Genomic DNA, 27,226 nt, shown 5'->3' on the forward strand with positions numbered 1-27,226 from the left:
AAACAGACATTTCTCCAAAGAAGACATACAGATGGCCAAGAAGCACATGAAAAGCTGCTGAACATCACTAATTATTAGAGAAATGCAAATCAAAACTACAATGAGGTATCACCTCGCACCAGTTAGAATGGGCATCATCAGAAAATCTACAAACAACAAATGCTGGAGAGGGTGTGGAGAAAAGAGAACCCTCTTGCATTGTTGGTGGGAATGTAAATTGATACAGCCACTATGGAGAACAGTATGGAGGTTCCTTAAAAAACTAGAAATAGAATTACCATACGATCCAGCAATCTCACTACTGGGCATATACCCTGAGAAAACCATAATTCAAAAAGAGTCATGTACCACAATGTTCATTGCAGCACTGTTTACAGTAGCCAGGTCACGGAAGCAACCTAAATGCCCATCGACAGATGAATGGATAAAGAAGATGTGGCACATATATACAATGGAATATTACTCAGCCATAAAAAGGAACGAAATTGGGTCATTTATTTAGACGTGGATGGATCTAGAGACTGTCATACAGAGTGAAGTAAGTCAGAAAGAGAACAACAATTATCGTATATTAACGCATATAGGTGGAATCTAGAAAAATGGTACAGATGAACCGGTTTGCAGGGCAGAAATTGAGACACAGATGTAGAGAACAAATGTATGGACACCAAGTGGGGAAAGTGGCGGGGGTGGTGGTGGTGGTGCTGTGATGAATTGGGAGATTGGGATTGACATGTATACACTGATGTGTATAAAATTGATGACTAATAAGAACCTGCTACATATATATATATATATATATATATATATATATATATAAAAATCAGCACGCAATTATTTAAATACTGGATTTCAACAAATGTACCCATCAGGTGGGACCACTAAATAATAGAACTAACATTTTCTAAGTGTGGTTTATTTTATCGCTTTTTAAATTATACACCGTACTCGCCAATTCAAGAATAAGATGTTTTACCCTTTAGGCAGCTAACCAGTTTTAAGATTTGACGATTTGGGACACTGGGTAAATTTTCAAGCAAGATCTCACTTCAGGCAGTCTTGTTAGTGCTCATCACCCTGTGAGCCACAGCCCAGAACTTTCCCCATTTTACAAAGAAGAAAATGGAGGCTCAGATGGCATGAGCAAATTTCTCAAATTCACACAAAATGAGCTTGTTATTGAGGTGATTTGACCCTAGTTTGCTTAACTACAAACTCTTTGCTCTTTCTAGTGTTGATATGGTCTCTAAAAAATTCTCTAAGAAGCAAAGCAAAAAAGAAACAAGAGAAGAAGATAATGAGAAAAGGTAAAAGATGAAAGACAGAGGTCGAATATAAGAATTAATAGAAAAAATTCAGAACAGGAAAAGAAGCAACACCAATGAACATAAAAAAACTTTCCTGAGCTAAAGAAAGACCTGCGTCCTGGAGTTGAAAGGGCTTGCTTTCAGCCCGCTGTCCCCAGCTCAGTGTCCAGAGCCCACTGTGGGCAGGAGGTACTTGTTAGATCTAGGGTTGCTTTTCCACACCATGAAATTGATGAAAGGAGCTAAGCCTCAAAGGAATCCTAGAAGCACAGCTGATTCAGCAGTTGACCAACTGACTCATGGAAACAGGAGCCCCAGGGGCCGTGCCCATGTAACAGTATTATATTCCTCCACTAAATCTTGTTTCTTTTGGTTGAAGGTGTGCCAGCTCATCACTTTCAGTATCAGTAACAGCGATAATAACATAGTCGTGTATTCCGAGAGGGCAGAGATTGAGGGGAATGAACATGTCTACTTAGTGGCTTATATAGGAAAAATTGCTCTTAAACTCAGAGTGTGAAGGTCTCCCCTGTGAACAGGATAATCCTCAGTAGCCAGACTCAAAAACCCTTGTAGAAAAAGGCTGACAATGACACTGATTAAACTCTGGAGTGGTGCTGAAACTCCAGGTGCAGGTCTGATACTCACTGTTTTCCTCCAAAGGATTGCACGGTATTGAGGGACACGCTGATTGTTTTGGTCAGAGAGGGTCACCGACAGGAAGAAGGGGCTCTTCTCCGCATCATTTCCAATGTAGTTCTGATGGACTGGAAGAGAGGCAGGTTCAGAACAGTGAAGATGCAGCCGGCTCCTCCAGGCACTGGGAGCAGTGTGCACGGCAGGTGGCAGCCAGCCTTTCCCACAGGATCAGGGAACAGTAATCTCCAGCCCAGCTCAGGACAGAACCTGGTGACTCTATCCTAATCATGCTCTCCTGTTCCCCTTGCCAGGGATGGGCTCAGGAATGAACGTGTGACCCAATTCTGGCCAATGAGACAGGAGGAAAAGTGTGTCAAGGGGTTTCTGGAAGGGCCTCCTCACTCCTGAAGATGGCCTTCTTTTCCCCTGGACACGGTGGTGTCTAGAAGTGATGCCTGGAATTGCTGCAACCATCTTGTGACCCTGAGGAAGGCCAGCATGGATGACATCACCAAGCCTCTGACTCCACCAACCCCAGAGCTTGCCCTACCTCTGGGTCTCTTGTTGTCTCCCTTATTGTTTAAGCCCGTTGAGGCAGCTGAAGGCATCCAAACTGACGGCACCACTTTTCTCTGAAGTCATAAGTACTCCAGGCACTATGCTTTCAAGCATTTGGGAAGATAGCAACTTTCCCCCAATTTTTTTTTTTTTTTTTTTTTTTTGGCGGTACGCGGGCCTTTCACCGTTGTGGCCTCTCCCGTTGTGGAGCACAGGCTCTGGACGCGCAGGCTCAGCGGCCATGGCTCACGGGCCCAGCTGCTCCGCGGCATGTGGGATCTTCCCGGACCAGGGCACGAACCCGTGTTCCCTGCATCGGCAGGCAGACTCTCAACCACTGTGCCACCAGGGAAGCCCCCCAATTTCTTTCTTTATAAAGAGATATGTCTTGCCAAATAAGTGAACTTCTTGGAATAATACAGTATCCGATATTTAAAAAGACATCATTTGGGTCTGCTCACTCTCATTTTATAGCTCAAGTATCACATCTTCTACAAATAAATAAATGCATTAGCCTGATAAGCAATTTATCTAACCCATTTCTAATCCTGCCATAGTGATTATATTTCCATTCCCATTGCCTTCTGTCGCTAACCACGCTCCTGTTTCCCACCTTTCCATATATGTTCACACGAGCCCTTCACTTCAAATGTACATCACTATTCATGACAGAGCTCTTGGTATGTGCCAGGCACCAGGCTTAACGTGCCTCACTGACACTTCTGTTCAAACCTCCTAGGTATGTACTAGTAATACCCCCACTTTACAGATAAGGAATTAAGACTCAGAGAAGTGGGAGTAACTAGTGTTAAGGTCCTATGTTGATAACGGCAGAACCAGGATTCAAACAGTCTATAGTCTCCACGAGGGCAGGGATCACAGCTGCCTTTGCAAGAGCACATTGCCTGGCACATGGTAAGTGGTAAACAAATCCTGGTCACCAGAGCCTACAGCGTAATGCCTCTCTGTTCTGCATTGGCCCTGGAGCTCAGGGAATCGTTTCTCCCCCTCACTGCCTTGAACTAAGGGTTCAAGGCCCACTATAGACCAGGTACATGCCTTGTTAAGTCTAAAATTATTCTGTGCCCTGCAAATTCTTCTCATCTTGCAAATCACTCATTCATACTATCTAATCCTCTTTAACTCCCCAGGGACAAAAACAACTAGCAAAAACTAACTAAATAAAAAATTTTAAGATAAAAATATAAAATAAAATATAAATAACAAATTTAAAACGGAGGAAAACCTACTAGGGCTGAATCTTCAAAGCTTACAAATCTACAAAGTTTACAACTGACCTTGAAATGAGATGCCCTGACCTCAGTGTCCCTAAACTGATAAGTTTCACACATATAGGGTACCAGAAATTATACCAACACTAATTTTCATTCCGAATATCCTTTCTTCCCAACCACTGTAATGACATAATTACCTTGTCCTAAAAAATACTTGAAATACCATCTGGTGTGGTATTCTGGGTTCTCTAAGTGCACGTCTGTCCTTCGCCAAGTGCCTGGCAGAGCAGTTGCATTCTGTAATGGAACAAAGTTATGCCATTAAGAGGCTTATTTAGAAAGTAAACAAGGTAGCAATGAACCGGATGCCAAAGAACCAGAAAAGTCACTGTTAAAAGTGTACAAACAGGGCTGTAACCACATGTTCTCATTAGAAAAGACACCTGTCTAAATCCACATCATAGAAACATGCTGAAGGTCCTTGGGGTGTAGGAAGAAGCACCAGGTGAACCAGTAAGTTAAGCGATTTCTAACTTGAGTGTAACTTGGGTTTAAAGTTTTTCTCCGTTCTGGGCTGAAGCTTCCACAACATTTGGGAGTTGGTGCCCGCAGAGGCACACCCTTCTGTTTGTTACCCTGTAACAGGCAGGGTAACCTGGAACACATTTCACCTGGAACACATCTCGGCAGCATCTTATTTGAATTCATATTCTTTGTAGAATTTTAAAAATCTACTGTAACTCAATTAATGTGGAAAACATGGATAAACATAACGAATAATCCGAATCCTCTATCCAAAGATATAATCATTATTAATGATTTGATATGGTTTCCTCAAATTTTTCCCCTACATGTACATGTGTACTTTTCTTACCAAAATGGAATCTTACCGAATATATAGTTGGAAACTCCATTGACATCTACATTGTGCCCTGTGTGTAAGACAGACTGCTGGAACATTCTTTTCTCATTCTGACATGGCTCTAGTGATTTACTGGATGCCTGTGGTCAGTTTCTGTATCATGTTGAAGAAGTTCCCTTCAATTCCAAGTTTATAAAGCAGTTTTCTCAGAAATGAATATTGAATTTTACTGAAAGCTTTTTTTTTTTGGCAACTATTTAGCGAATAGGTTAAATGGTGAAAATCATAGTCATGTAATAAATTATACCATTGGCTCTTCTTACACTGAATGGTTCTTAGATTTCTGGAAGACACCCTTATAGGTATTCTGTGGATATACTGTATTGCTGGCTTTAAAAAAATGACTTATGTATCATATTTGTTGGTGAGATGAATCTGTAGGTTTCTTTTCAGTATATATTTCTGTCATGCTTTCAGGATTATATTACTTTATAAAGTGAATTAAGATGCTTTCTGTCTTTCTCATTGCTCTGGAAATAATGATGTTCACGGAAAGAGCTCTAAGTGCCAAGTATTAGGCCGCACACTCTACATGAATTATCTCTGTGGTATCTCCACCAACTCATGAGACAGAGTCGATTTTAGCCCCTTACTTTCAGATGAGGAAATTGATGCTTAGATAATTTAAGTATGTTGCCTAAGGTTCCAGAAATATAAGCAGTGGAGCTAAAACAAATCAGTTCCAATGTCAGAGTGTTTTTTTTCTTTTTTAAAATCTTAACCTTACATCATCTTCTGAGTCTTTTATTTAATGTTATGCCTTTTTAATCTATCAAGGGGTAAAAAGTAGGTTAAAATTCTTAGTATTATTGTGGCTTTATTGAATTTTCTTGACTTTAAAAAAATCAGCGAGATATATATATATCCCTATGCACCCACACCCATTTATCTAAATTTTTATTTGGCAGTGATTTTAAACTTACATAAAAGTTGCAAGAATAAGAGGAGTGCAAAAAGCATCTGTATGCCCTTTACCAGATTCACCTACTGCTAACATTTTATCCCATTATTCACTTGTTCACTACTCTCTATCCCTCTACACACACACACACACACACACACACACACACACACTTTTTCCCGAATCATTTAAGACTACATTGCATAAATAATAGCCCTTTATTCCTAAATACTTCAATGTGTATTTCCCAAGAATAAGTATCTTCTTACATAACCACCATAAATCCTAACTATTTTAAGTATGGCCTACTTTATAGAGGATTTCAAAGATACAGAAACTTCCTATAGCATTTTAAGGTGACAGTTACACAGGAACACAGTATTTACTTGACATCAACAAGAATGTTAGGAGGAAATATTCTGATGAGCACATTTTCCAGACAATCAAAGTTTAACATTGCAAACACCCATACTAATTTTATCCCTTTTAGATAATCATTTGCTCAAAGGTATTATGCAGTAATGAACTCAAATTCTTCTATGCTGCAGATGTGCCTGAACATGCCCACAGGGTTGAATGAGTCTTGAGACTGAGAAATCCTGAATCATTTCTGCATCAAATTCCAAAGCCCACAAAAGCTCCTTGTTGCTTTCCTTGTTTTGTTTTGTTTAACCACATTTATACTTGTGGGATGTGAAGGATGAAGACTGTATATGGCCAGGATATTGTGAAGAGAATTTAATCAAAATCCATGTATAACACCCCCATTTTATCTGAATGTTCTCCAATATTTGACTTTAAGCAGGGAGTCCACACAACACAAGCACTCAGACTACAAACGAGATCCATAGTTTTATATAATGCTTGTGATTTTTCAGAGTCTCTTCCAGAGTGAGTTTAATTAATGAATGAATGCTTTTAAACTGACTTTCCTTCACTTTCTAGGTTAAATTGCTGAAAGAACACTGACAATAAAGAAGATGGATTCAAAAAAAAAACTAAAAAATTTTGAATTGCAAATATAAATATAAGCTGGTTGAAAAAAGTTAAATCATACAAAAATTAAAATGCTTTTTTCCCCCCCAACCCCCATGTCCTAATCTACTTCCTTGCCATATAATAACCATGTTACCAGATTGGTTTGGATAGTCCCAGGTCTTTTTATGCATTTACAAAAATGTGTCTATACATATGTATACACATTCACATACCTTTACATATATTTATGTATATATGTATACATATGTATATATGTATATATACATATATACATATGTATACATATATATGTATATATGTGTATACATATATATACATGTATATGTATATATGTATATATACACACATAATCTGTTTTCATAAACGGGATAGTTTTATAGGTATTACACTGAAACTTATTTTTTCACTAAAAAAAGAAATCTTAGAAATATTTCTATTAGTACTTACAGATCTACCTTGTTCCTTTTAACAACTACATAGTTTTTTAAAAAAATTAAACACTTCAGTTGAGTATAGATGTGTAAAATATGTAAACATAAAAGGGTAGAAAGTTAAGGTCCTCTAACTTCTTTCCTGACCTCCCATTTCCACTCCAGAAGCAATTACTATTAAATTCTTAGGTAACCTTTTGGAAATTTTCTTGACTATTGACAAGCAAGTTTATCTTTTTTGTTGTTTTTAAGGAAATGGGATGATATCATACGAATCATTCTGGAACTTGCTTTTATGTCTAGCACTGTATGGTAAACGTTTTTCTATGGTATTACATTTACCTGTACCTCATTCTTTCTAACAGCTACTAAGCATTCCAGTGTCTAAATCATAATTTTCAAAATCATTCCTCTTCTGATGGAAACTGATGTTGTTTCCAAGTCGTTTTATTTTTTTATTTTAAAATAACGCTACAATACACATCCCAGCAGTAGAACTGCTGGCCAAATGGTATACACATTTTTAATGATTGCTAATTGCCTTCCCCAAACTCATTTACATGTCCCCCAACAGTGTGCAAGAGAATCCTCCCCATGCTAAGGAAGAGATCTATAAAAAGCTGAAAGATCGTCCCCTCTGCTCCGCCATATACTAATTATACATACAAGTAAGCTGTAAGGGAGGTTTCCAGGGATCTACCCGAGGGTCACAGTCATTTTAATTAATAATCTGAATGAGCACACAGATGGCAGGATAAGCACATCTGAAGGTAATATAAAGATTCTCACTGGGTTAGCTAATAGGACAGGTGACAGAATCAAGATGTCAAAAAACCTCTTGACAATTAGCAATTACAGGACACTCTAACGAGATTAAATTCAGCGTGGACACTGCAGAATCCTACATTTAGGTACAAATACAAATTGTACAAGTAAAGGGTGGAGAAGGCCAGGTGCTACAAAGTAGGAATTCTCTCTCTTTTTTACCCAGTAGGAGATTGAGGCTCCGTGACATTGAGTCATAAACTGGTAAGTGGTAGAGCTGAGGTCTGAACCCAGGTTTGCTTGACTCCAAAACTGTCTCCACTATACCATGATGTTGCCTCACAGCTAAATAACAGCACATGTGAAAAAGACTGGAGTCGGGGGTAGCACATCGTGTGTTCGTAATGAGTCCTCGGGCTTCATGAAAAGAGGAGCGTGTGCACAGCAAGGAAGGGGATGAGCCGGCCTCACTCTGTGGCCGTGAGGCGCACCTGGAGCCAGGTGTTCACTTCCGAGCACTTCCACCTAAAAGGTCCATTAACCACCTCACATGTGTCTAAGGAGCAGCAGGGAGTGTGATGATCAGTGGAACTGAGTCCATGTCTTAGGAGAAAAACAGCAGATGTCTTGGAATGCTTAAAGGCCTACCATGCTGAAGAAGGCTCAGCCTTACGCTATGGGCTCCAGAAACCATAAATAGAAACTCTGAGTGGAAAATATAGACAGATGAGTTCTGTTCAATAAAAAGAACTTTCTAGCAATGAGAGATGCCGAAAAATGGAAGTAACTTTAGGGCTGTGGTATAATGGGAAATTTATATTTCAGCTTTGTCTCTGGCTCCTGGCACAGAACTCCTAAAACCCTTGGCATTTCCTGAGACATAAGGGTGACAGGAGCATCTTTTGCTCCAATGAGGCAACTCTTGGTGGGCCCCTAGCTAGCTTCAGGATGGGGCCGGTAGCTAGAAAGACCAAGCTTGATTAGAAGCTTGGCACTTTCAACCCCACCCTGCAACCTTACCCATGTGAGCTTCTGGGTTGGTGACTATATCAAGGTGCTGGGAGGGTGGTGCACCCAAAAAGGGCAGGGGAGCGCTGTGCCCCCACCCCCCATCCCTTGCCCTCTGCATCTCTTCCATTTGGCTGTTCGCAAGTTGTATCCTTTGTAATAAATGGGTATGGTAAGTAAAGTGCTTTCCAGAGTTCTGTGAGTCATTTCAGTGAATTACTGAACCCGAGGAGGGGGGTTATGGGAACCCCTAACTTTGTAGCACAGTTAGACAGATGTGTGGGTACCCTGGGGACCTGACACTTGCCACCGGTGTCTGAAGTGAGGGCAGCGTGTGGAACTGAGCCTGAAACCAGTGGAGTCTGACGCTACCTCCAGGTGGTTACGGTCAGGATTGAACGGAATTGTAGGGGACTTAGTTGGTGATGGAATTGGTTGGTGTCCCGAGGAAAAACCTATCAAGGGGGGAGCAAGTTTCCCTTCACTGGAAATATATTCAGGCAGGGACAGAGGAGCTAACTGTTGGCAAAGTTGTTGCAGGGGTTCATGCCTTGGGTGGAGGACGGGCCTAGATGAACTCTACGGCGGGAAGGTGTGGTCCACAGATGGGTGCTGATCTGCCAACAGTCTGTGATGAAGTAGACAGCAGTGGAGAGCAAGTCTTAGGGGTTTAGCTTCCCTAAACAGAACCCAGACCAATCCGGATGTTACTGATTTTGGTAGTGAGTTGTATGAGGGGGTGCTGCAAACTGGTCATACGTAGTAGGACCACAGAGAGTCCTGCAACAGATTGGAAATAAAAAAGCAAGCCCTTCACCACACACAGTCTGAGAAGCACTGCTCGGAGCCTGGGCCTCACCGTGACGTCCTTATGACACGCCCCCTGTGTGTTTTCTCCACAGGAGTTACCAAAATTTGCAATCATCCTATGTATCTGTGTTATTTATTGACCACTCTCCTGCCCGTCTGTGAGCCCACGGGGGCAGGGACCTTAGCAGTCAGCAGTCTTATTCATTCCCGCATCACCAGTGCTCAGCCCGTCTGGCACCGAGAAGTGATCCTGCGTGTGGGTTGCATGAATGACTGGATGTATTATAGGAATAGCGCTCCTGATATAACTTATGTTTTTGGTAATGGTGAGCTAGGTTATTCGGCCAAACCTCCCACTGAAGAAACTAAAAGCATTAGACAAATATTAAAGTCATCTCCTTAAAAGCACTGGAGAGCTTACAAGATAGTAAGGAATTACCAGTCAAAACAAAGGCAAGTGGGAACCTGGAGAGGTAAGTGGAGCATGGAAGTTCTCTTTAGCTTGAAGATATCTATCGATCCTGGCAAAATTACTCTTGGGTTTTGGTGACCTCAAGAGGCAAGAGGGCAAAGAATCAAACCCCCAGGATCCACTGAAGTAGGTAGGTCTATAGGAGACCCACCCCACATTAAGCTGGGACCCCAAAGGGTTACACATTCAAGAAAAGAGTGAACAGGAAGAAACCACCTCTACCCCAAAGGCTCCAAGGAAGCCTGCCACAGTGCTGAGTGGAGAAGTGTCTCTGAGGTGCTGTGACCACGAGCCAGCCTCATGTAAAGCTGCAGCTCCAGCCTGTATCTTGGCTTAAAGGGTTTAAAAAGCTTCAAGCTGGAACTTTAGTTTAAAGGTGTCTGGCAAAAGCAAATGCAAACCCTCCCTCTGATTCTGACACCAATTCTAATATGCGGTTTCCCCCCACACCACCAAGCAATTCTCCGACACCAGCTGGGTGTCCTGTTATTCAACTCAATCCTGACACTGCAGACAGTGTCGGATGCCACAGGTTAAGGGCTCAGTCCTACAAGACTGCTTCTGACGTCTGCAACTTCCGCTGCGAACTGCAAATCCTGGTGATTACCTGTGCTTCTGATCAACTGGCTATAGATTGAAGGTTCCCATGACCCTCTCCTTGGGTTTGATTAATTTGCTAGAGCATAGACCTCAGAGAAACACTTGACTACTTAGATTACTAGTTTATTATAAAAGGATATAACTCAGGAACAGCCAGATGGAAGAGATGCATGGGGCAAGGTACGTGGACGTGGGAGGGGGTGTGGAGAGCCCATGCTCTCCGAGCCGGCCACTCTTCTGGAATCTCCAGGTGTTCACCCATCTGTAAGCTCTCTAAACGCTGCCCTCTCAAGTTCTTATGGAGGCTGTATCCCATAGGCACGACTGATTAAATCACTGGCCTTTGGGGATTGAACTCATTCTCCAGCCCCTCTCCTCTCCCAGGAGGCTGGGGCTGGACTGAAGCGCTAACCCTCTAATCACATGGTTGGTTCCTCTGGTGACCAGCCCCCATCCTTAGGAAACATAGGGGCTTTCCAGAAGTCACTTATTAACATAACAAAAGACACCATGATCACTCTCATTACTTAGAAAATTCCAAGGGTTTTAGGAGCTCTGTGCCAGGAAGAGGTACGAAGACCAAATATGTATTTCTTATTATAAATCACAGGATCACACTCTGTACCAAAAGGCAACGCATCCTAAGCCTTATGTTATTCCTAAAACAGTCATCTTCAAGAACAACAAACAGCACACAATCAGGCAGCCAAGCACACAGAGGAGCAGAGTACACCATGAGAATATGCAGGAGAAAAATCTAACAGAGGGCCACAAAAACCCTCACATATTGGAATTATCAGTCACAGATAATAAAACCATTATACTGACTATGTTTAAAGAAATAAAAGACAAATTTGACATTATCCGAAGGGAAGAGTAAACTCTAAAAAGTGACCAAGCAACCCTGGGTTAGGCAATGGTTTCTTAGATACGCTAGGAGAAGCACAAGCAACAGAAGACAAGATGGATGAACTAGATATTAGCAAATTAAGAAACTTTTTTGCTTCAAGGGACACAATCAAGAAAGTGAGAACACAACCTAAGGAATGGGAGAAAATTTTGGCAAATTATGTATCTGATAAGGGTCTAGTATCCATACTGTATCAATGCAACGATAAAAGGAAAAATAACTCAGTAGTGAAACTGCTTTGCAATTTGTTCATGGGTTTGAAAAACTTCAAGCAGCGTGTTGAGCCTTCTAATGCACTAACTGCTTTAACAAACTCAGAGCAAGCCAGGATTTTTTCCTCTGAGTCTCACGTTCCTCCACCGTCTTACACCAGGCCGGGCGCTGGCACTGGCCAGAGCTTTTAACTGAAGACCATGGATATAAAACCCAGCCAAGGTGCTCCAATGGAGCACTCATGCTCGGTGGCTTTGGTGGAAACAAAATTTAAAACAGTATTTGAGCCCACAGAAGCAATCTGAGACAGGACTGTGTTTTGAATGCAACAGACCACAAGGATTTGCTAAATCAGTAACTCCACCGAATGGTTCTAAAGGCGTTAAGTGAACTGCCCATGGCCACACTGTTGGTGAGTTGTGGGGCCATGATTTGAACCCCAGCAGCCTGACTCTGGAGCCACTGTTGCCCATGATCCTCCACAGGTGATTTCTAGTCCCTGACCTTGTCCTCTGGCATGTGGCATGGCCAGGTGACAGGGCCAGGCAGGAGTGTTTGATAACCGAAGTGCGTGGTGAGCCTAGGACTGCATGAAGGCTCCATTTACGTTTTTCTGGGGAGCTGTGGATTTCCTCTAGACACTGGTCTTGGCAGGGGCCAGAGTTGTGCTTATGTGGGGTGGGGAAAGCCAGTACCGTTTGTTCATTTCGGGCTGGGCTGAAGTTCTGTAAAATTTTGGTAGCAGAAAGTTGTGTTGAGGTACAGCAACCTCTGGTGTCTTCGGTACTTAGGTGCTCAAAGTAGACACTCGGCCTGGCGGCTGCTAGCTTTCTGAGCACTGGAGAATGAGGACTCGATGCTTCTGCTCCTGACTTAGCTCCTGGGACACCCTTGGCTGCCTGAGTCTGTGAGGATAAGCCTGTCTTGTCTCAGGAGCAGGACCATTTGGGGAGGGCTGTTTCCAAGCTTCAGAAGCCAATTTCCCTGGGAGTTCTTTCTTCTATGAAGGTCAGTTGACATCATTCTGGATAAGACGTATGTGGGCACCTATTCAGGGGTCCAGCCCAAGGTGGGACTCTGCCCCCTTTGCCTCACAGCAATGGTGAGGGTACTACGTCTGGGTGAAGGGCTTTGCTAAGTTAAGGCAAAGGTGAAGATGAGCAACAACTTCCTGAATGCTGTGGCTTTCAAGTTAAATCCATAGCCCATCACCAAGAACGTGATTAAGGAAGTGGTCAGGAGGGCAAGGCTGGCCATACAGCACCACTTATGGGAACAACAACAACCATTATTACTATTACAGCTCTCGCTCACTGAACTCTCACTGTACACTGGGCAGAGCACTAATAGCTTTAAAAGCTTAGCTCACTGAATCCTCTTGATAATCCCAAGACCGTTTCCTCCTTACAGACGAAGAACCTGGGCTTCAGAAAGGCTGATTACTTGCCGAGGGTCGCACAGCTAGGAGGTGGGGGAGCTGGAACTTGAACCCAGGCTTGCCTGATGCCAAAGCTGGGTGTGCTGAAGCACTGCAGTGGGCTGCCTCTCAGAGAAGCAGCAAAGAAGAAAAAACTGGGGGGGCTTAGATAGCACTCAGCAGTTCTGGGGGTAGACTCCAAGGGCTGGAGCGGGCAGTGGAAGTTTTAACAAAGAAAGGCCAGCAAGGCGAGTCCCTGTGGCCTATGGCGAGGATGACCAGCAGAGCCCAGAAAGAGGGCTTGGGCCCAAGCAGTGGCAGACAGGAATGGCCTCCTTTCTTGGTGTCTTCTCTGAATAAAGACGACATTTTATAATCAAAGTAATTTTTTGCATCTCTCTCCTGGACCCTGACATTGCTCACACGGCAGTTCCAAGCCTACAAGCCTGGCAAAGGGTAAGAGCTAGGGTTCCAGGGGCCATTCACAAAGGGTGCTGTGGCTGTGAATCTGTCTTCGGTCCCGTTGCTGGCAGACCACCTTCACGTGTCTACCTGGCTTTATTACAGATCTTTCAAAGGGTGCGCGTCACTCTATCAACAGTACCTTCCATACAGAGAACGACGGCACTTTCCCTTCCTGCTCGCTTCAAGCAAAACTCTGAAGAGCCCTTCTGACCCCTTCCTGGGCTCCACTTAGGCAGGTCTTCTGTGGCAAAGAGGGGCACAAGCTGCTCACGGCTGTATCACAGGCACCGTGATTGTGGGCTTGGTGCTGATACAGACTTCCTTACCTCATCTGAAGAGCCGTTTTCCACTCTGAACCTTCCAGCCCTTTGGATGGCTCCATCGGCATCACTAGAGATAAGCTGGGGGACAAAAGAGCACTCAGTTAGGAAGCTGGGTCACCATTTGCAACGCCCCTTCCATCTGTCCGTATCTGCCTATGAGTAAGTCAAATCCAGGGAGAGCTGGAGGGCCCAGCCTAGAGCTCACAGTCTTGGAAGCTCTATCAGCCACGCCCTCGTACAGGTGGGCCCTACAGTCTTTAGGAAGCTGAAGGGTGAGGAACACCTAACCCATAAGAGTGGAAAACAAGAGCCTCAAATCTAAATGTGAACATATTCCAATAGTGAAGCATTGAGGTGATGCTCCCTACAAGCTTAACCCACGTCACACGCGGACAAGCGTAGCTCACAGATGGCAACACCGAAAGCCAAGTCTCAAGTTCAGCTGCCTTCACAGGAAAGCCTAAAACACAATTAATGGCTGGCAAAAACTCAAGGCTCTACTAACATCACAGAAAGCTCCTGTACTTCGTTCAGTTTCAAACAGTTTCCAAAAGGCCAATTAGTCCCTTCCAAGGCTGCCTGACTGCATTTTAGCTCCAGCAATGCAATGCTTGCAAATAGGCAGTCTCCATTCAAGGAGCTCGGTGCTAAAAAGAGATCAGTTAAAAAGAAATCAGTGCTGGTGCATCAGTCCTAAAATCACCGACTCAAGGTTTAACTTACTTTCTCCTAAATCTTCTAGATTTCTCAGTAGCAACTTAGGAAAATGACATGTCTTTTTTTAACCTTTTAAATCTGCCCACAAATTTGCAGCAAAGATCTGCCAACAATTTCCAGATCCCAGAAATCCCATTAGAACACACTTGCCCAGAGGGGCACTTCTCAAGTCTTACCCAGTAAAATGATACACAATTTCTTAAGAAAGATTATCTCGTATTTTTACTCGTGTTTCAGAGATATGAAAGTGTGAAAATAAATGGAAAAATTTCAGGGAAAAACTCTACAACTTTTCCTAAGGAAAACTGTTTGAAAAAGATTGATAAACTTTTCCCATGATAAACACAAAAATAATAGTATCTAATATTTATCGAGAGCTGCTACATGCCATGTACTCCTCTGGCCTTAACATGTGTTATCTCATTTAATTCTCATAAAAACAACACAAAGTAGGTACTATCATTATTCTCATTTATGAGTGAGGAAACTGAGGCAGAGAAAGGTTAAAATAACTAGGTAAGGTTACGTCTAAGTCAGTGGTGGGCCTGGGATGTGAACACAGGCAGTCAGATTCCGGAAGCCTGTTATCCTCATCTGACCACTACCCTACTTAACCCTCCTCCATGGAGTGTCCATGATAAGGTTCTAACTTATATGTATACCTAACCTATATCCTGCAAAATAATTTCTAAAAACAATTATGAAGAAGATTTTTATGTATATATTTAGCTTTTATATCATCAGATCATTACACTATTGATAGACTGAAGATGGGCAATAGAGGCTACATAGCAAAGAATTTAATTTGCCCAAAGAGAGGTCTGCCCTTTGCTCTCAGCTCCTGCTAGGTGACCTCTAAGCCCTGGGAATGTCCTGCCTGAGTGTCTGTTTGCTTGGGGACTTTGAGCCACATGGCAGAGTATGGTGGGCGCTTTGGGTCACACGGTATCAGATCTACCTCTGGACACCAAGACTGAGAAGGGTTTCCCTGGTTGGCAGTACTCCGTGTGTACTGTCACACGTTGTTGCCAGGAGCTGCAATCAATTACTAATGTCTGCCATAGGCATATAAAGAGAGAGGGTGACACACACATCCCTATATTAGAGGTTGGTAGATATAGTCCTCACTACAGCCAGTCTCATCCAGGACTCAAAGGCTTGGGAGAAGAGCTGACCATCATTCACTGATTCAGTCATTCATTCACATAACAAGTATAAACAGTGGTGGACTATATTCCAGACACTGCTAGGCACAGGCTATGATTCCCTTTTCCTTTGCTGAGATTAGAATAAGAAGTTTATCGCTTATCTTGATTGAAAGGATCAAGAAGAAGAAAGGAAGGACATGTTTAACGATTTGATGGTTAGAAAGAATTTAGCTCCCTCTGAACTATAATCACAAAATCCATGAAGACCCTGAACCCCTGCCTTAGTCTAACACGTTTAACTCTATCACCGTCACCATCGCCACCACCACCATCTCCATCAGGTCACTGTCATCTCTCCCCTGGGTGACTGCAACCATCTCCTAACTGGCCTGTGCATCCACCCACCATCGCTTCTCTCCAAACCACTCTTCACATCAAAGCGCACGGGATTTTGGCAACTGCGAATCTGATTGTCCCATGATCCCATCTCCATCCTGGCATCCCCCTCCTTCCCACCAGAGGACGTGCACACACGGGACCCCCTCACCTGGAAGGTCTTCCTCTCCCCGCTTCCCCTCGTGAACTCCTTATCATTCAATTTCACCACAGCCGCCATTGCTCAGACACCTTCCTTGACCTCACTGCCTGGGAAAAGCTCCCACTGCAAGTCTCAGAGAGGGCCTCAGGGTCCTGATTGCCATTCCTTTGTGCCATCACCTGATTGATGCCCGTCTCTCCTCACGCACCCCCTCCACTCTCACTGAGAAGCTCCAGGAAGACGATGGTTTTCTCACCACTGCATCCCCAGAGCTATGCTCACTGCCTGACATAGTATTGATACTCACTACATATTTATTACACAAGAAATCCATGAACAGATGAATGCCAAATCCCTGTGGAAATGACCAAAGGGTTATAAGACTGGGGGAAAGATCTACTCTAGCCCCAGAAACCAAGAAGGTTCATTACTCACCCAAGAAATTTCAAAGAGATTCTACCAGGTCTATGACGAAAGAAAGACCAAGGGGAAGGACAGACCAAATCACTTGAATCACCATTTGCAAGTGAAAGGCAGCCTGAGTAGTAACTTAGTCCAAGTAAGGTCAAACTAACACTGCTGAGCTCATGCTGGCAGGGCCTGTCTGAGGTGAGGGGGGTATTCGGGCAGTAGGTGGGAAGGAGACCTACCAGTCACACTGGGGAAGTGACTCTCGCTGGCAAGTGGAGTGGCAGCCCCAGAGCTCCCCTGCCCCGCACCCCCCCAACCCCCAGCTGGCTCAGGCAGCTGGCTAAATAAACCAGAGGGTGCCGTGGAGGCTGGCGCTGATGAGGACTGGTACCCCACCTGATGTGAAAGGGGACAGTGCTCCAGCGAATGAGGGGCTGAAAAAAATAACACTCCAGGAAAAAAATATCGTTTTAACACAGCAGAGAAGCTGTTTCTATCAGTAGTTTTCTTTCTATTATTCCTCATAAGCCTTTGATCTGGCTAATTAAAACTATTAAAAATATATAAACTCTTCCCTTTGTTGGAAGGAGATTTGACTCAGGAATGACACAATGTCTACTACAACCCATCTAAATGTCCAGTGCTGCACAACCAAGAAGCCCTCTCCTCTGACTCTTTCCACGTGGTACAGAGTTCTGGTTGCCGCCAAAATCCGTCCTCACCATCTTCCACGGTAATGGAATTGCAGCCGGACACATGGCTAGACCACAGTTCCCTCAAGGTGGCCATTTGACTTCATCTCCCCACTTGCAGGTGGGTCAAAGTCCCAGTGGCATGTAGGGATCCCAGCCCTTTAGAGAGGGGAGGTGCCCCCGCACGTGCTCTTTCCCTCCACTGGTTAAACCTCAATGACCAGAGAGACCTCGAAGTCCATATTGAAGACAGTGGGTTCATCCCAAGCCTGAATGTATGGGGCACAGCCACCCAACAACTTAAAATGCTTGGCTCACTGTGACAGAGAAATACACTTGTTTTTAACTGCATTTTGATGTTCTAAGCCAACTATATACCCTATAACATACCCTACAAGGAAGAACAAAGAAAAAATCATTAAACCTATGACAAGTCCATAATTTAAAATGTGGAAACTGACTTGAGGTATATGAGCAAATGTTCAAGGAAATATAATTTACTACAAAAAGCACAAGGAAATTTTAGGCCATCATTAATTGTAATAATTTGGGAGGATACTTGATCTATGAATATGGAACAATCTGTGATCAGCTTTCTGATGTAAAAGCATGGTTTCTGAATTCTGAAATGTAGACCACATTTCACAGTGACCATAGTGAATTCAAAATTAGACAGTGAGAAGAAAATACCCCCAAAAGAGTAGATTAGAATATCAGTTTGAGATAAATAGAGGAAAATGATTATCAAAAACACAGAGAACATACCTGAGAAAAATGCAAGGAATAATGGACTGGGGTGTTAAGATGGTCTTTGGGCAGAGAACCCAAGGCCAACCAAATCATTCCGTAGACCAACTACCCGCTGATAAGGTCCCCTACTAATGAGCTAGACCACAACTAGAGAATGCCTTTATTTACTGCAGACCAGCCCGAAAGGTTTAGAAACAAAGTAGAGAGCAAGGCAATCTGAGAGCTCACCCCTCCAAAGCCAGCAGAGAGGAGGGAGTCAGGCAGTCTCCTCACACAGGAGTATACCTGGCCCTTTGTTATTCTTCAGGGGAAATGTCCAAAAAGGACATTCCCACATGTGCTCTGACCTTTGCAAGTGCTCTGCCTACCCAGGAGTTCAGTGATCAGTAAGATATTTTTTATCTGATCAGTCCAGATCTGTACTCCTAAAGGATGGAGTGAGGGAGAGGGGTAAAATGAGGAAGTGGATAATGGGGAGTCTGGAACACCTCCTAGAGGTCATTGGAGAGAACAGCCCAGATAATTACAATAAATATCAATGGGCTACACTCCTCTATTAAAGGAAGAAAGACTCAAGGATTGGAAATACAAATGAAATCTAACTAGCTGCAAGAGATAATAAAATAAAACAATACAATAAATACAATAAGATAATCCTGAAAAAGAAAGGCCAAGTAAAAAATATTCATGGTAAGTTGGGGAGAAAATGGTGAGGGAATAATAAAATCAGATGTAGAACTTAGGAAAAAAATATCATTAAAAAAGTTACAGGGGCTTCCCTGGTGGCGCAGTGGTTGAGAGTCTGCCTGCCGATGCAGGGGACACGGGTTCGTGCCCCAGTTCGGGAGGATCCCACATGCCACGGAGCGGCTGGGCCCGTGAGCCATGGCCGCTGAGGCTGCGCATCCGGAGCCTGTGCTCCGCAACGGGAGAGGCCACAACAGTGAGAGGCCCACGTACCGCAAAAAAAAAAAAAAAAAAAAAAAAAAGTTATGGTACATGGATAGATAGATCTACTCACTCCCAAAATATAATAATTATAGGCACTCATTATAAAACAAAACTCTTATAAATAGATGGAGTTTCTAAAATTATAATTATAATGGGGGATTTTAGTATATTTCTCTCTGATAGGTCAAGGCAAGAAATAGTAAGGAATTATAGAGGAATCAAATAATAAAATTAATAAGCATGATTTAATAGACATATACTGAATTTGTCAAGGTACAGAGAATACATACCTTTTAAGAAAATCTATTAAAGTTTAAAAAGCTGATCAAATATTGGATAAAAGCAAGCATGAATAAATTCTGCAAAACAGAAACTATACAGATGATTTTTTTAGTATAGTGCAACTGAATGAGAAATTAGTGTCAAAAGGACAAAAAAGTGGGAAATTTTAAAATATACATCTGCAAAAACTCTTGGATCAAGTAGGAAAACTAAAATTGGACACTATCCAGACATCAACAAGAACAGTACCTATCAAAACAGATAATGCAATAGATGCTGTATTTACAGGAAAATTCATATTCTTAAATGATTTCGTCATTAAATAAGAAAGAATAAAAACAATGAACTAAAGCATTAACTGCTAGAAGGTACAAAAAGAACAATGAAATACACCCAAGGAAAGCAGGGGGGAGGAATCAATAAAAGATCAGAGCAGAAATTACAGATTTAGAAAGACAGTAGAATTGACATCCAAGAGATGGCCAGCAAGTCTGATTCTAAAAAGCAAAGAGTGCTAGCTTTGGCAGCATGTATACTAAAATTAGAATGATTCAGAGAAGATTAGCGTGGCCCCTAAGCAAGGATGACATGCAAATTTGTGAAGCATTCCACATTTTTATAAATTAGGAGTTTGGGATTAACAGATACACACTACTACGTATAAAATAGGTAAACAACAAGGACTTACTGTATAGCACAGGGAACTATATTCAATATCTCGTAGTAACTTATAATGAAAAAGAATCTGAAAAATATATATATACCTGTATATACATAAATGTGTATATATACACATATATATAACTGAATCACTTTGCTGTACACCTGACACTAACACAATAACGTAAATCAACTATATTTCTATAAAATAAAGAAATAAATGAAAATCAAAGACAAACACAAATACACAAGAGTGATAATAAAGAAAATATAGTTGCTAAGAAGAAAAGAGATTTTTAAAAGTGTGAGAGAATACCATGTGAGACTATGCGACTATTACCAAAAACTTCAGTGAAACGGAAATTTTCTAGGAAAATATACATAATGAAGATTCTTTTAAGGAGAGGAAGAAACCTGAATACACCAATAACTGTAGAACTGGAGAGGTTGTCAGAACAACACCCCACAGAGACAGTCCTGGCTCAGAGGGTCTTCAAGGAGGGGAAGGGCCCCATTTCCACCTGCCAGCCACACCCTCACTCACCAGGAACACAGGGGAGAGTTTCCCTACAGAAGATACAAATAGCAGAATTCTTCTGAGTTTGTTTTGGTGCAGAAGTTCAGGGGAAGGGAATTAACATATATTTAACATCAGTAATACTAAGAAAAAAGGACATGATTTTTACGATATTTTATTTTGTCCAACGTTTCTAACCTGGTCATACACCAAAGGATCGGTACTGAGGAGGACTGCGCCCAAGAGAGAAAAGGGAAAAAGCAAATCAAATCATCACTTGGTTAGGATCTGCCTGGTCCTGTGAGGAGTTCCTTTAGAGTTCCTGCACTGGTCAATCCTGGAGCCACTAGCCCCATTTAAATCTAATTTTAAATTAATTGAGATAAAATAAAAAACACTCAGTTCCTCTGTTGCGCCGTCCGTATTTTAAGTGTTCAGTAGCCACAGGTGATGGCTACACTGGACAGAGCAAATGACAAATTTCCACAGTCACGGAAAGTTCTATTGGACAGGACTGTCACATGCTGGACCTTGATGCAACTCTGTGTGACCAAGATCCATTAAGTTTCTCAGGCTGAAACACCTACAGTTGGTTAAATACACTAAAAACGGTGGAAATTCATGTAATTTAATATCTGGAGTAGAGGCTTCCTAATTTCAGCCAAACTGTAACTGATTCATTTAACACTAAACAGTGTTCAATGTCTTAGATGTTTTATTCCTGGGAAAAAGTAATATCTAAGCAATAATATCCATCTGTATGATTTAACAAATTAATGTAAAAGAAAAAATTAAAAAAGGAAGAATAAAGTGTTATTCATTAACTACTGTAAATAAAAGTATTATTAGTTTAATATTAGAGGCAATTAGATGAGAATATTTCCTAAATTAATACAAATACATAAATTTTCAAAAACAAGAGCCTCTTTCCTCTCTACTGAATCGCTTTGTTTCTTTGGGCTGGTGTCTGTTTCCATACCTTAAGCAGCACTAGGATCCCTGCGATCTCTGCTTATCATGCACTGGGTACTTGGCATTCAGGTATATATAAGTCACAGAAAGAGTATTTTAACTTAGGAAAAAAATCTTTTAAAATTTGTGTAAATTATATCTTTAAAAATAATATTTCAGATTTCCATCCCCCGCCCCTATCTCCTCTCTTTAAAATGAGTGGTTACAAGTGTGGGTTTTGGCACCCAACTGATCAGGTTCAAATCTCAGTTCCACACTTACTAGCTGTGTGACCTTGGGCAAATCACTTAATTTTTCCTCTCTAAATTTCATTTTCCCTATCTCTAAAATGAGGAAAATGATTGTAGCCACTTTTAGGCTTGTGGAGAGGATTCAGTAATATAAACCAAGGGCTTCCCTGGTGGTGCAGTGGTTGAGAGTCCGCCTGCCGATGCAGGGGACATGGGTTCGTGCCCCGGTCCGGGAAGATCCTACATGCCACGGAGCGGCTGGGCCCGTGAGCCATGGCCGCTGAACCTGCGCGTCCGGAGCCTGTGCTCCACAACGGGAGAGGCCACAACAGTGAGAGGCCCACGTACCGCAAAAAAAAAAAAAAAAGTGATAAAATAATATAAAACATGGAATGAGCCTAGAATAGTTTCTGGACATAGGAAGTGCTCAATCATGTTATAACAATATGTATTTTAATAATAATATGATAATGATTAATATAAAATGCCGTGACTATTGTTAGTACGATTAAACCACTTCAGTGCTGCATTTACGCTCTTGGAAGGTCCGTTTAAACATTTGTCACTCTTCCGATATTATTGAGAACTAATTTCTCAGGGTCTGTACTAACTGCTGGAATTAAAAAGACAAATGCAACATGATCCCTACCCTGGAGGAGCACAGATCCTACTGGGAGAGAGACACACACACATGTAAACAGATAAATCACACATAACCTGGTTAAATGCCACAGCACAGAAGTAAGGATGGGGCACTGGGGGCGGTCAGAGGCTGGAGGGACAACTCTGCCTTGGGGAGCAAAGGTTTTGTCGCTATAATGCAATTTATTCTGGAAGATGTACAGGACCTTTGAGAAATGATTTCCAACATAAGTAGACTTTTAAAACTACAAATACTGGTCAAGGAGACCATCTGCATACGCAAATCACAGACATGTAGACACCCTGACACACATCCATACCCCTGACTTAGAAAGTATGGTTCAGAAGGGAAGAAAGTTAAAATGTTTCCATCAAAAAAAGGTGGGGAGATAAGGCCTGAACATGGGTGGAATAAGCCATCCCCTGACTGGCAAGTACTGCTCCCGGGCCCCTGGTTCACTTCTCCTGGTCAGTCTGGTTCACTTCCGCTGTCTGCAGCGAGAGGCAAGGGAGTGGAGACGGGGACCAGAGGAGATGTTTTCTTCCTCCCACTCTTCACCTCCATCCTCTTCTGCCTGTGCCATGGGGTGGAGAAAAGATTTGGGAGGTTGGGTAGCTGGAGTGCTGAGCGCCAGGGCACATGTCAGAGAACCTGAATTGGTTAGAAGATTCTCCAGCTAGGAAGATAATTGTTGGCTAAAGAACAACCAAGGCCTCGGATCTGGGCTCAGACTTATCATCCACATCTCTGGCCAACATCCTCAGCAAACTCAACGTCCATCACAATGATTTATCTGATGTCTTGAGCTCACGCCCTTCAGCTGTCTCAAATCTAATGACCTCACTTAACTCCATGGCTTTGTCATCCACTACTAAGACCCCAAACCTGCTCTCACCCGCACTGGTATAGATTTGTCATCACAGTACCTGACTTATAACCCACGCTGGCTCTTTCCGGTACACATTCTAGCTGGGGATCTGTGGTTAATCACACCAACCCTGCACTTACTAACACATAGACCTTCATACTGCTGAGTTCTACTCAAGCCCACCAAGTCAAGTCCCAGTTTTCAATCACCTCCTACCAAGTAAACGCTCACGCTTCCCTTCTGTGTTCAAAGAGACATGTTTCCATATGACTAGGCCTACGCCAAGCTCATGCTTCTTGACCATGGCTAGATCTTCACTACCACTCCCCAGTTCTTTTATCCATTCCTTTTCCACTTCCCATTACATCTCCCATCTTGGCCCTGACTCGTCAATCACCAAATCGCCACTCCAGAAACATCTTTTCTTCCAAGCAATGACTTCTCCACCTATTCTACTGAGAAATCTGAGGCAAGTCAGGATGAGTACTGTCATCTAACCCTCCATCTCAAATGCTATCCATCTTGGTTTCTTCATTAAAATATCTGACTAGTCCCTGATACTCAAATTCCCAGTAAAATATTTGTGAAGATTCAGCACAAAAGATGACAATTCATGAGTCTGAAGACTGATTGTCCACCCAATGGCCAAAACATCAGGACATTTTCTACTTACTGTATGGCCAATGGAGAAAAGAAATGGGAAACATATTCGGTCACTGACTTTGTTGCCCAAAACAGAGCAAATCTGTGGTCATTACAGAAAGCTGGATGGCAGTTTATTTTCTTCTTCACCACCTCCTTTGGGCTAAGAAACACTGGGTCTATATGAAGAATAACAATAAAACATCGGGCATCATCCTTTTACTGCACAGGTACTGCATTTTAAGGTAGCCCCAGCCATTCCAGCACCTCTTCTTCTCTCCAAGAACACATTGGGCAAGATGTGGGGAGGGAGGGAGACAAAGTCCACGTTAGAAAATGCAGTCTTCATAAGCAACGTGCCATAGGTAGGGAGACAGACCGGAAGGGTCCTGGTAGCAGAGCACCCTGGGGAACATGGTTTTGTCAATATGCCAAGCTGCTGGGCGCACCAAAGTGTGGTTGGGATGGGGGGAGATATAACCTTTTTAATCTCCATCCTGTTCTTTAATCTACACAGATGGTATTTTCTCAAGCTTATGTAAAGAGCTAAGCAAACATTACTTTAATACTCCTCTTCCAACCAGACTGCTACCTGGAGCCCCCTAAGTCCTGGCTATATGTATAAATTCTAGAGCTACTCATTCAGAGCAGCAAAAAGCCAAGCACAGAGAACATCCTATCTCATTCCAGCAGAGCTTTACAAGATAAATGCCAGCTAGATTCTGGATATTGATCAGGGAGCTTTGCACAACCACTGGCCATCCAGATGTTTGGTTCAGAGAAGCTGCAGTACCCAAAAGGACAATGAGGGCTCAGGCCATTGTACATTCTGTCTGTTGAAAATACAAGGTCTGAATAGCTCTTTGTTTTTGTTTGAAGATTCTGTAAAAAGGAAAAAAAAAATCACCAACATGGGAGTTATGAAAAAAAAAAATGCTACATATGATCCTGAAAACTAAAAAAGGAAGCTCATCATTTTTTACTATGAAACCAAAATAAAAGTTTAGAAAAGCAGTTGTTGTCCTCAATAAGACAGAAGACAATTTTTGCAACAAGCGTATAAAGCTTGTGGAAGCGGGCAAGATAAAAGAGGACAAAATATGCAAATGTAGGATTAAAATCCTCATTGGAGGAGGAAAGCAAAACATTTACTGTAGAAAACAGAGACAGTAGGATGTTTATCATTTGAGATGCCTTTCCAAAATGAAAAGGCACAAAACAAAATGAAAATAATGAGAAAGAAAAGACAGCTACAGAGGACAGAAAAAAGATCTTCCTTATCGTTTCAAGGGGAAAAAATGAGCAATAATCAAAGATATATCTGAAGAAAATATTCATCCGTGACGTAAGACCTGGGTCCAAGATTTGCAAAGATGCAATATTTTGGGAAAAATTGGTGAGAAGAGAAAGACACAGAGAAACTATGGGAAACATTTTTAAAATAAAAGAATAAAGATGAAGGTTTGAGAAAGATCCAGGCAGGAAAGGTTTCCGAAAAAGAAAATAAACTAAACTGTCTCAGGCTTCTTTCTGAACACTAAAGGGCAAAAAGTAACTGTACTGGCTTGAATGGTGTTCCCCGCCCCCTGCCGCCACTTTACATCCACCTGGAACCTCAGAATGCGCTCTTATTTGCAAAGAGGGCCTTTGTAGATGTAATTAAATAAGTTAAGATGAGGTCACTGAATTAGGGTGGGACCTAAGTCCAATGGCTGGTGTCTTTATAAGAGAAAAGAGGGAGACACAGTTACAGAAATGCAGGTCAGGAGGCCATGTGAAGCAGAGATTGGAGTGATGCAGCTACAAGCCAAAGGATGTCAGGGATTGCTGGTAACCATGGAAGCTGGAAGAGGCAAGGGAGGATTTCTCCCTCGAACCTTCAGAGGGAGTGTGGCCCTGCCAACATCTTGACTTCAGACTTCTAGCCTCCAGACCTACGAGAGAATAAATTTCTGTTGTTTTAAGCCATTCAGTTTGTGGTAATTTGTTACGGCGGGCCTAGGAAAACAATACAGTAACAGATCAAAATTTGTGAATTTTTTTTGAAAAATAAATTTATTTATTTTCGGCTGCGTTGGGTCTTCGTTGCTGCGCGCGGGGCTTTCTCTAGTTGCAGCGAGTGGGGGCTACTCTTCGTCGTGGTGCGCGGGCTTCTCATTGCACTGGCTTCTCTTGTTGCGCAGCACGGCCTCTAGGCGCGTGGGCTTCAGTAGTTGTGGCACGCGGGCTCAGTAGATGTGGCTTTCAGGCTCTACAGCACAGGCTCAGTAATTGTGGCACGTGGGCTTAGTTGCTCCACGGCATGTGGGATCTTCCCGGACTAGGGATCGAACCTGTGTCCCCTGCATTGGCAGGCGGAGTCGTAACCACTGTGCCACCAGGGAAGTCCCCAACATGTGAATTTTTAAGAGAGAAAGGTGATGACTCAGAAATTTAAAAACCAACCAAGCTGCTCTTATGGAAGGCATAGCTCAAGACGTTCTCAGACACACAATGATTGAGAAAAGATAACCCTCACATACTGCCTAAAAATCTCACCTGGAATTGCAGGAGAAGGATGCCTGCAACCATGATATTTACTATGGTTCTGGAGTCCTAGCCAGTGCGTAGTCAATCAGACATACAGAAGAAATAAGAGATTTAGATGGAAGAAGACAAAGTTGTTTGCGGAAGAGTATCTATGTCTTCAAAAAGAGACTACTTTGTTTTTAAGTAAAGAAGCACAAAAAAACTATAAAACTGTTTTGTATATAAATTTAATTACTAAAGGGACACACTAAATCTTAATAGTGATTATCCATAGGTGGTAGGATTACAGACTAATTTAATTTTCCAGTGCTTTTTCACTATATTTCAAATTTTCTATAATGAGCATGTATTCCTTTTATAATCAGAAAAGTATGTTTAAAAGTATATCGGCATGCATGTGCACATACACACACAGAGACTGGAAAGTAATCTAAAAATTTAAGAAAAGAAAAAAATTGATCAGACACCAGATTTTCAGCAAAATTGATCTTTTAGCTAATACATAAACATTTGGCAGTGAGCTAGATGCCACTGGGGATACAATAAAAAAGAACCATGAGTTCTGCCCACTGAAAAGGTATAAGAAATGCACACGAATAATTTCAGTGTAAAATATGACAGGTGCCATAGAGAAATGCAAACAATTGCAGGGTTCTAAAGAGTGAAAGATGATTTTCCCATAGGGGAATCAGGTAAGGCTA

General features: G+C 42.3%; 1 protein-coding gene and 1 non-coding gene across 7 annotated transcripts in view; one reads left to right on the forward strand and one right to left on the reverse strand.

The window, feature by feature from the left end:
• The window catches only part of GARNL3 (GTPase activating Rap/RanGAP domain like 3), a 153,280-nt gene that overhangs the window by 68,477 nt on the left and 57,577 nt on the right, over positions 1-27,226 (reverse strand). For all 6 annotated transcript variants that reach the window (XR_009564250.1, XM_060300413.1, XM_030858623.2 and 3 more), the window contains 3 exons: positions 13,979-14,053; positions 3,937-4,036; positions 1,956-2,074 (listed from right to left, as the gene is read on the reverse strand). Coding sequence is in view for 5 of the 6 variants with exons in the window: in XM_060300413.1 (XP_060156396.1) it covers positions 1,956-2,074; positions 3,937-4,036; positions 13,979-14,053 (294 nt within the window). In the remaining variant the exon portion in view is untranslated. The remainder of the gene's footprint in view (positions 1-1,955; positions 2,075-3,936; positions 4,037-13,978; positions 14,054-27,226) is intronic.
• Positions 19,976-20,082, forward strand: LOC115854683 (U6 spliceosomal RNA). Its single transcript, XR_004040091.1, has one exon. It is a non-coding gene; the product is annotated as a U6 spliceosomal RNA (small nuclear RNA).

This window comes from Globicephala melas, chromosome 6 (assembly GCF_963455315.2).
Source record: "Globicephala melas chromosome 6, mGloMel1.2, whole genome shotgun sequence".
NCBI lineage: Eukaryota > Metazoa > Chordata > Mammalia > Artiodactyla > Delphinidae > Globicephala > Globicephala melas.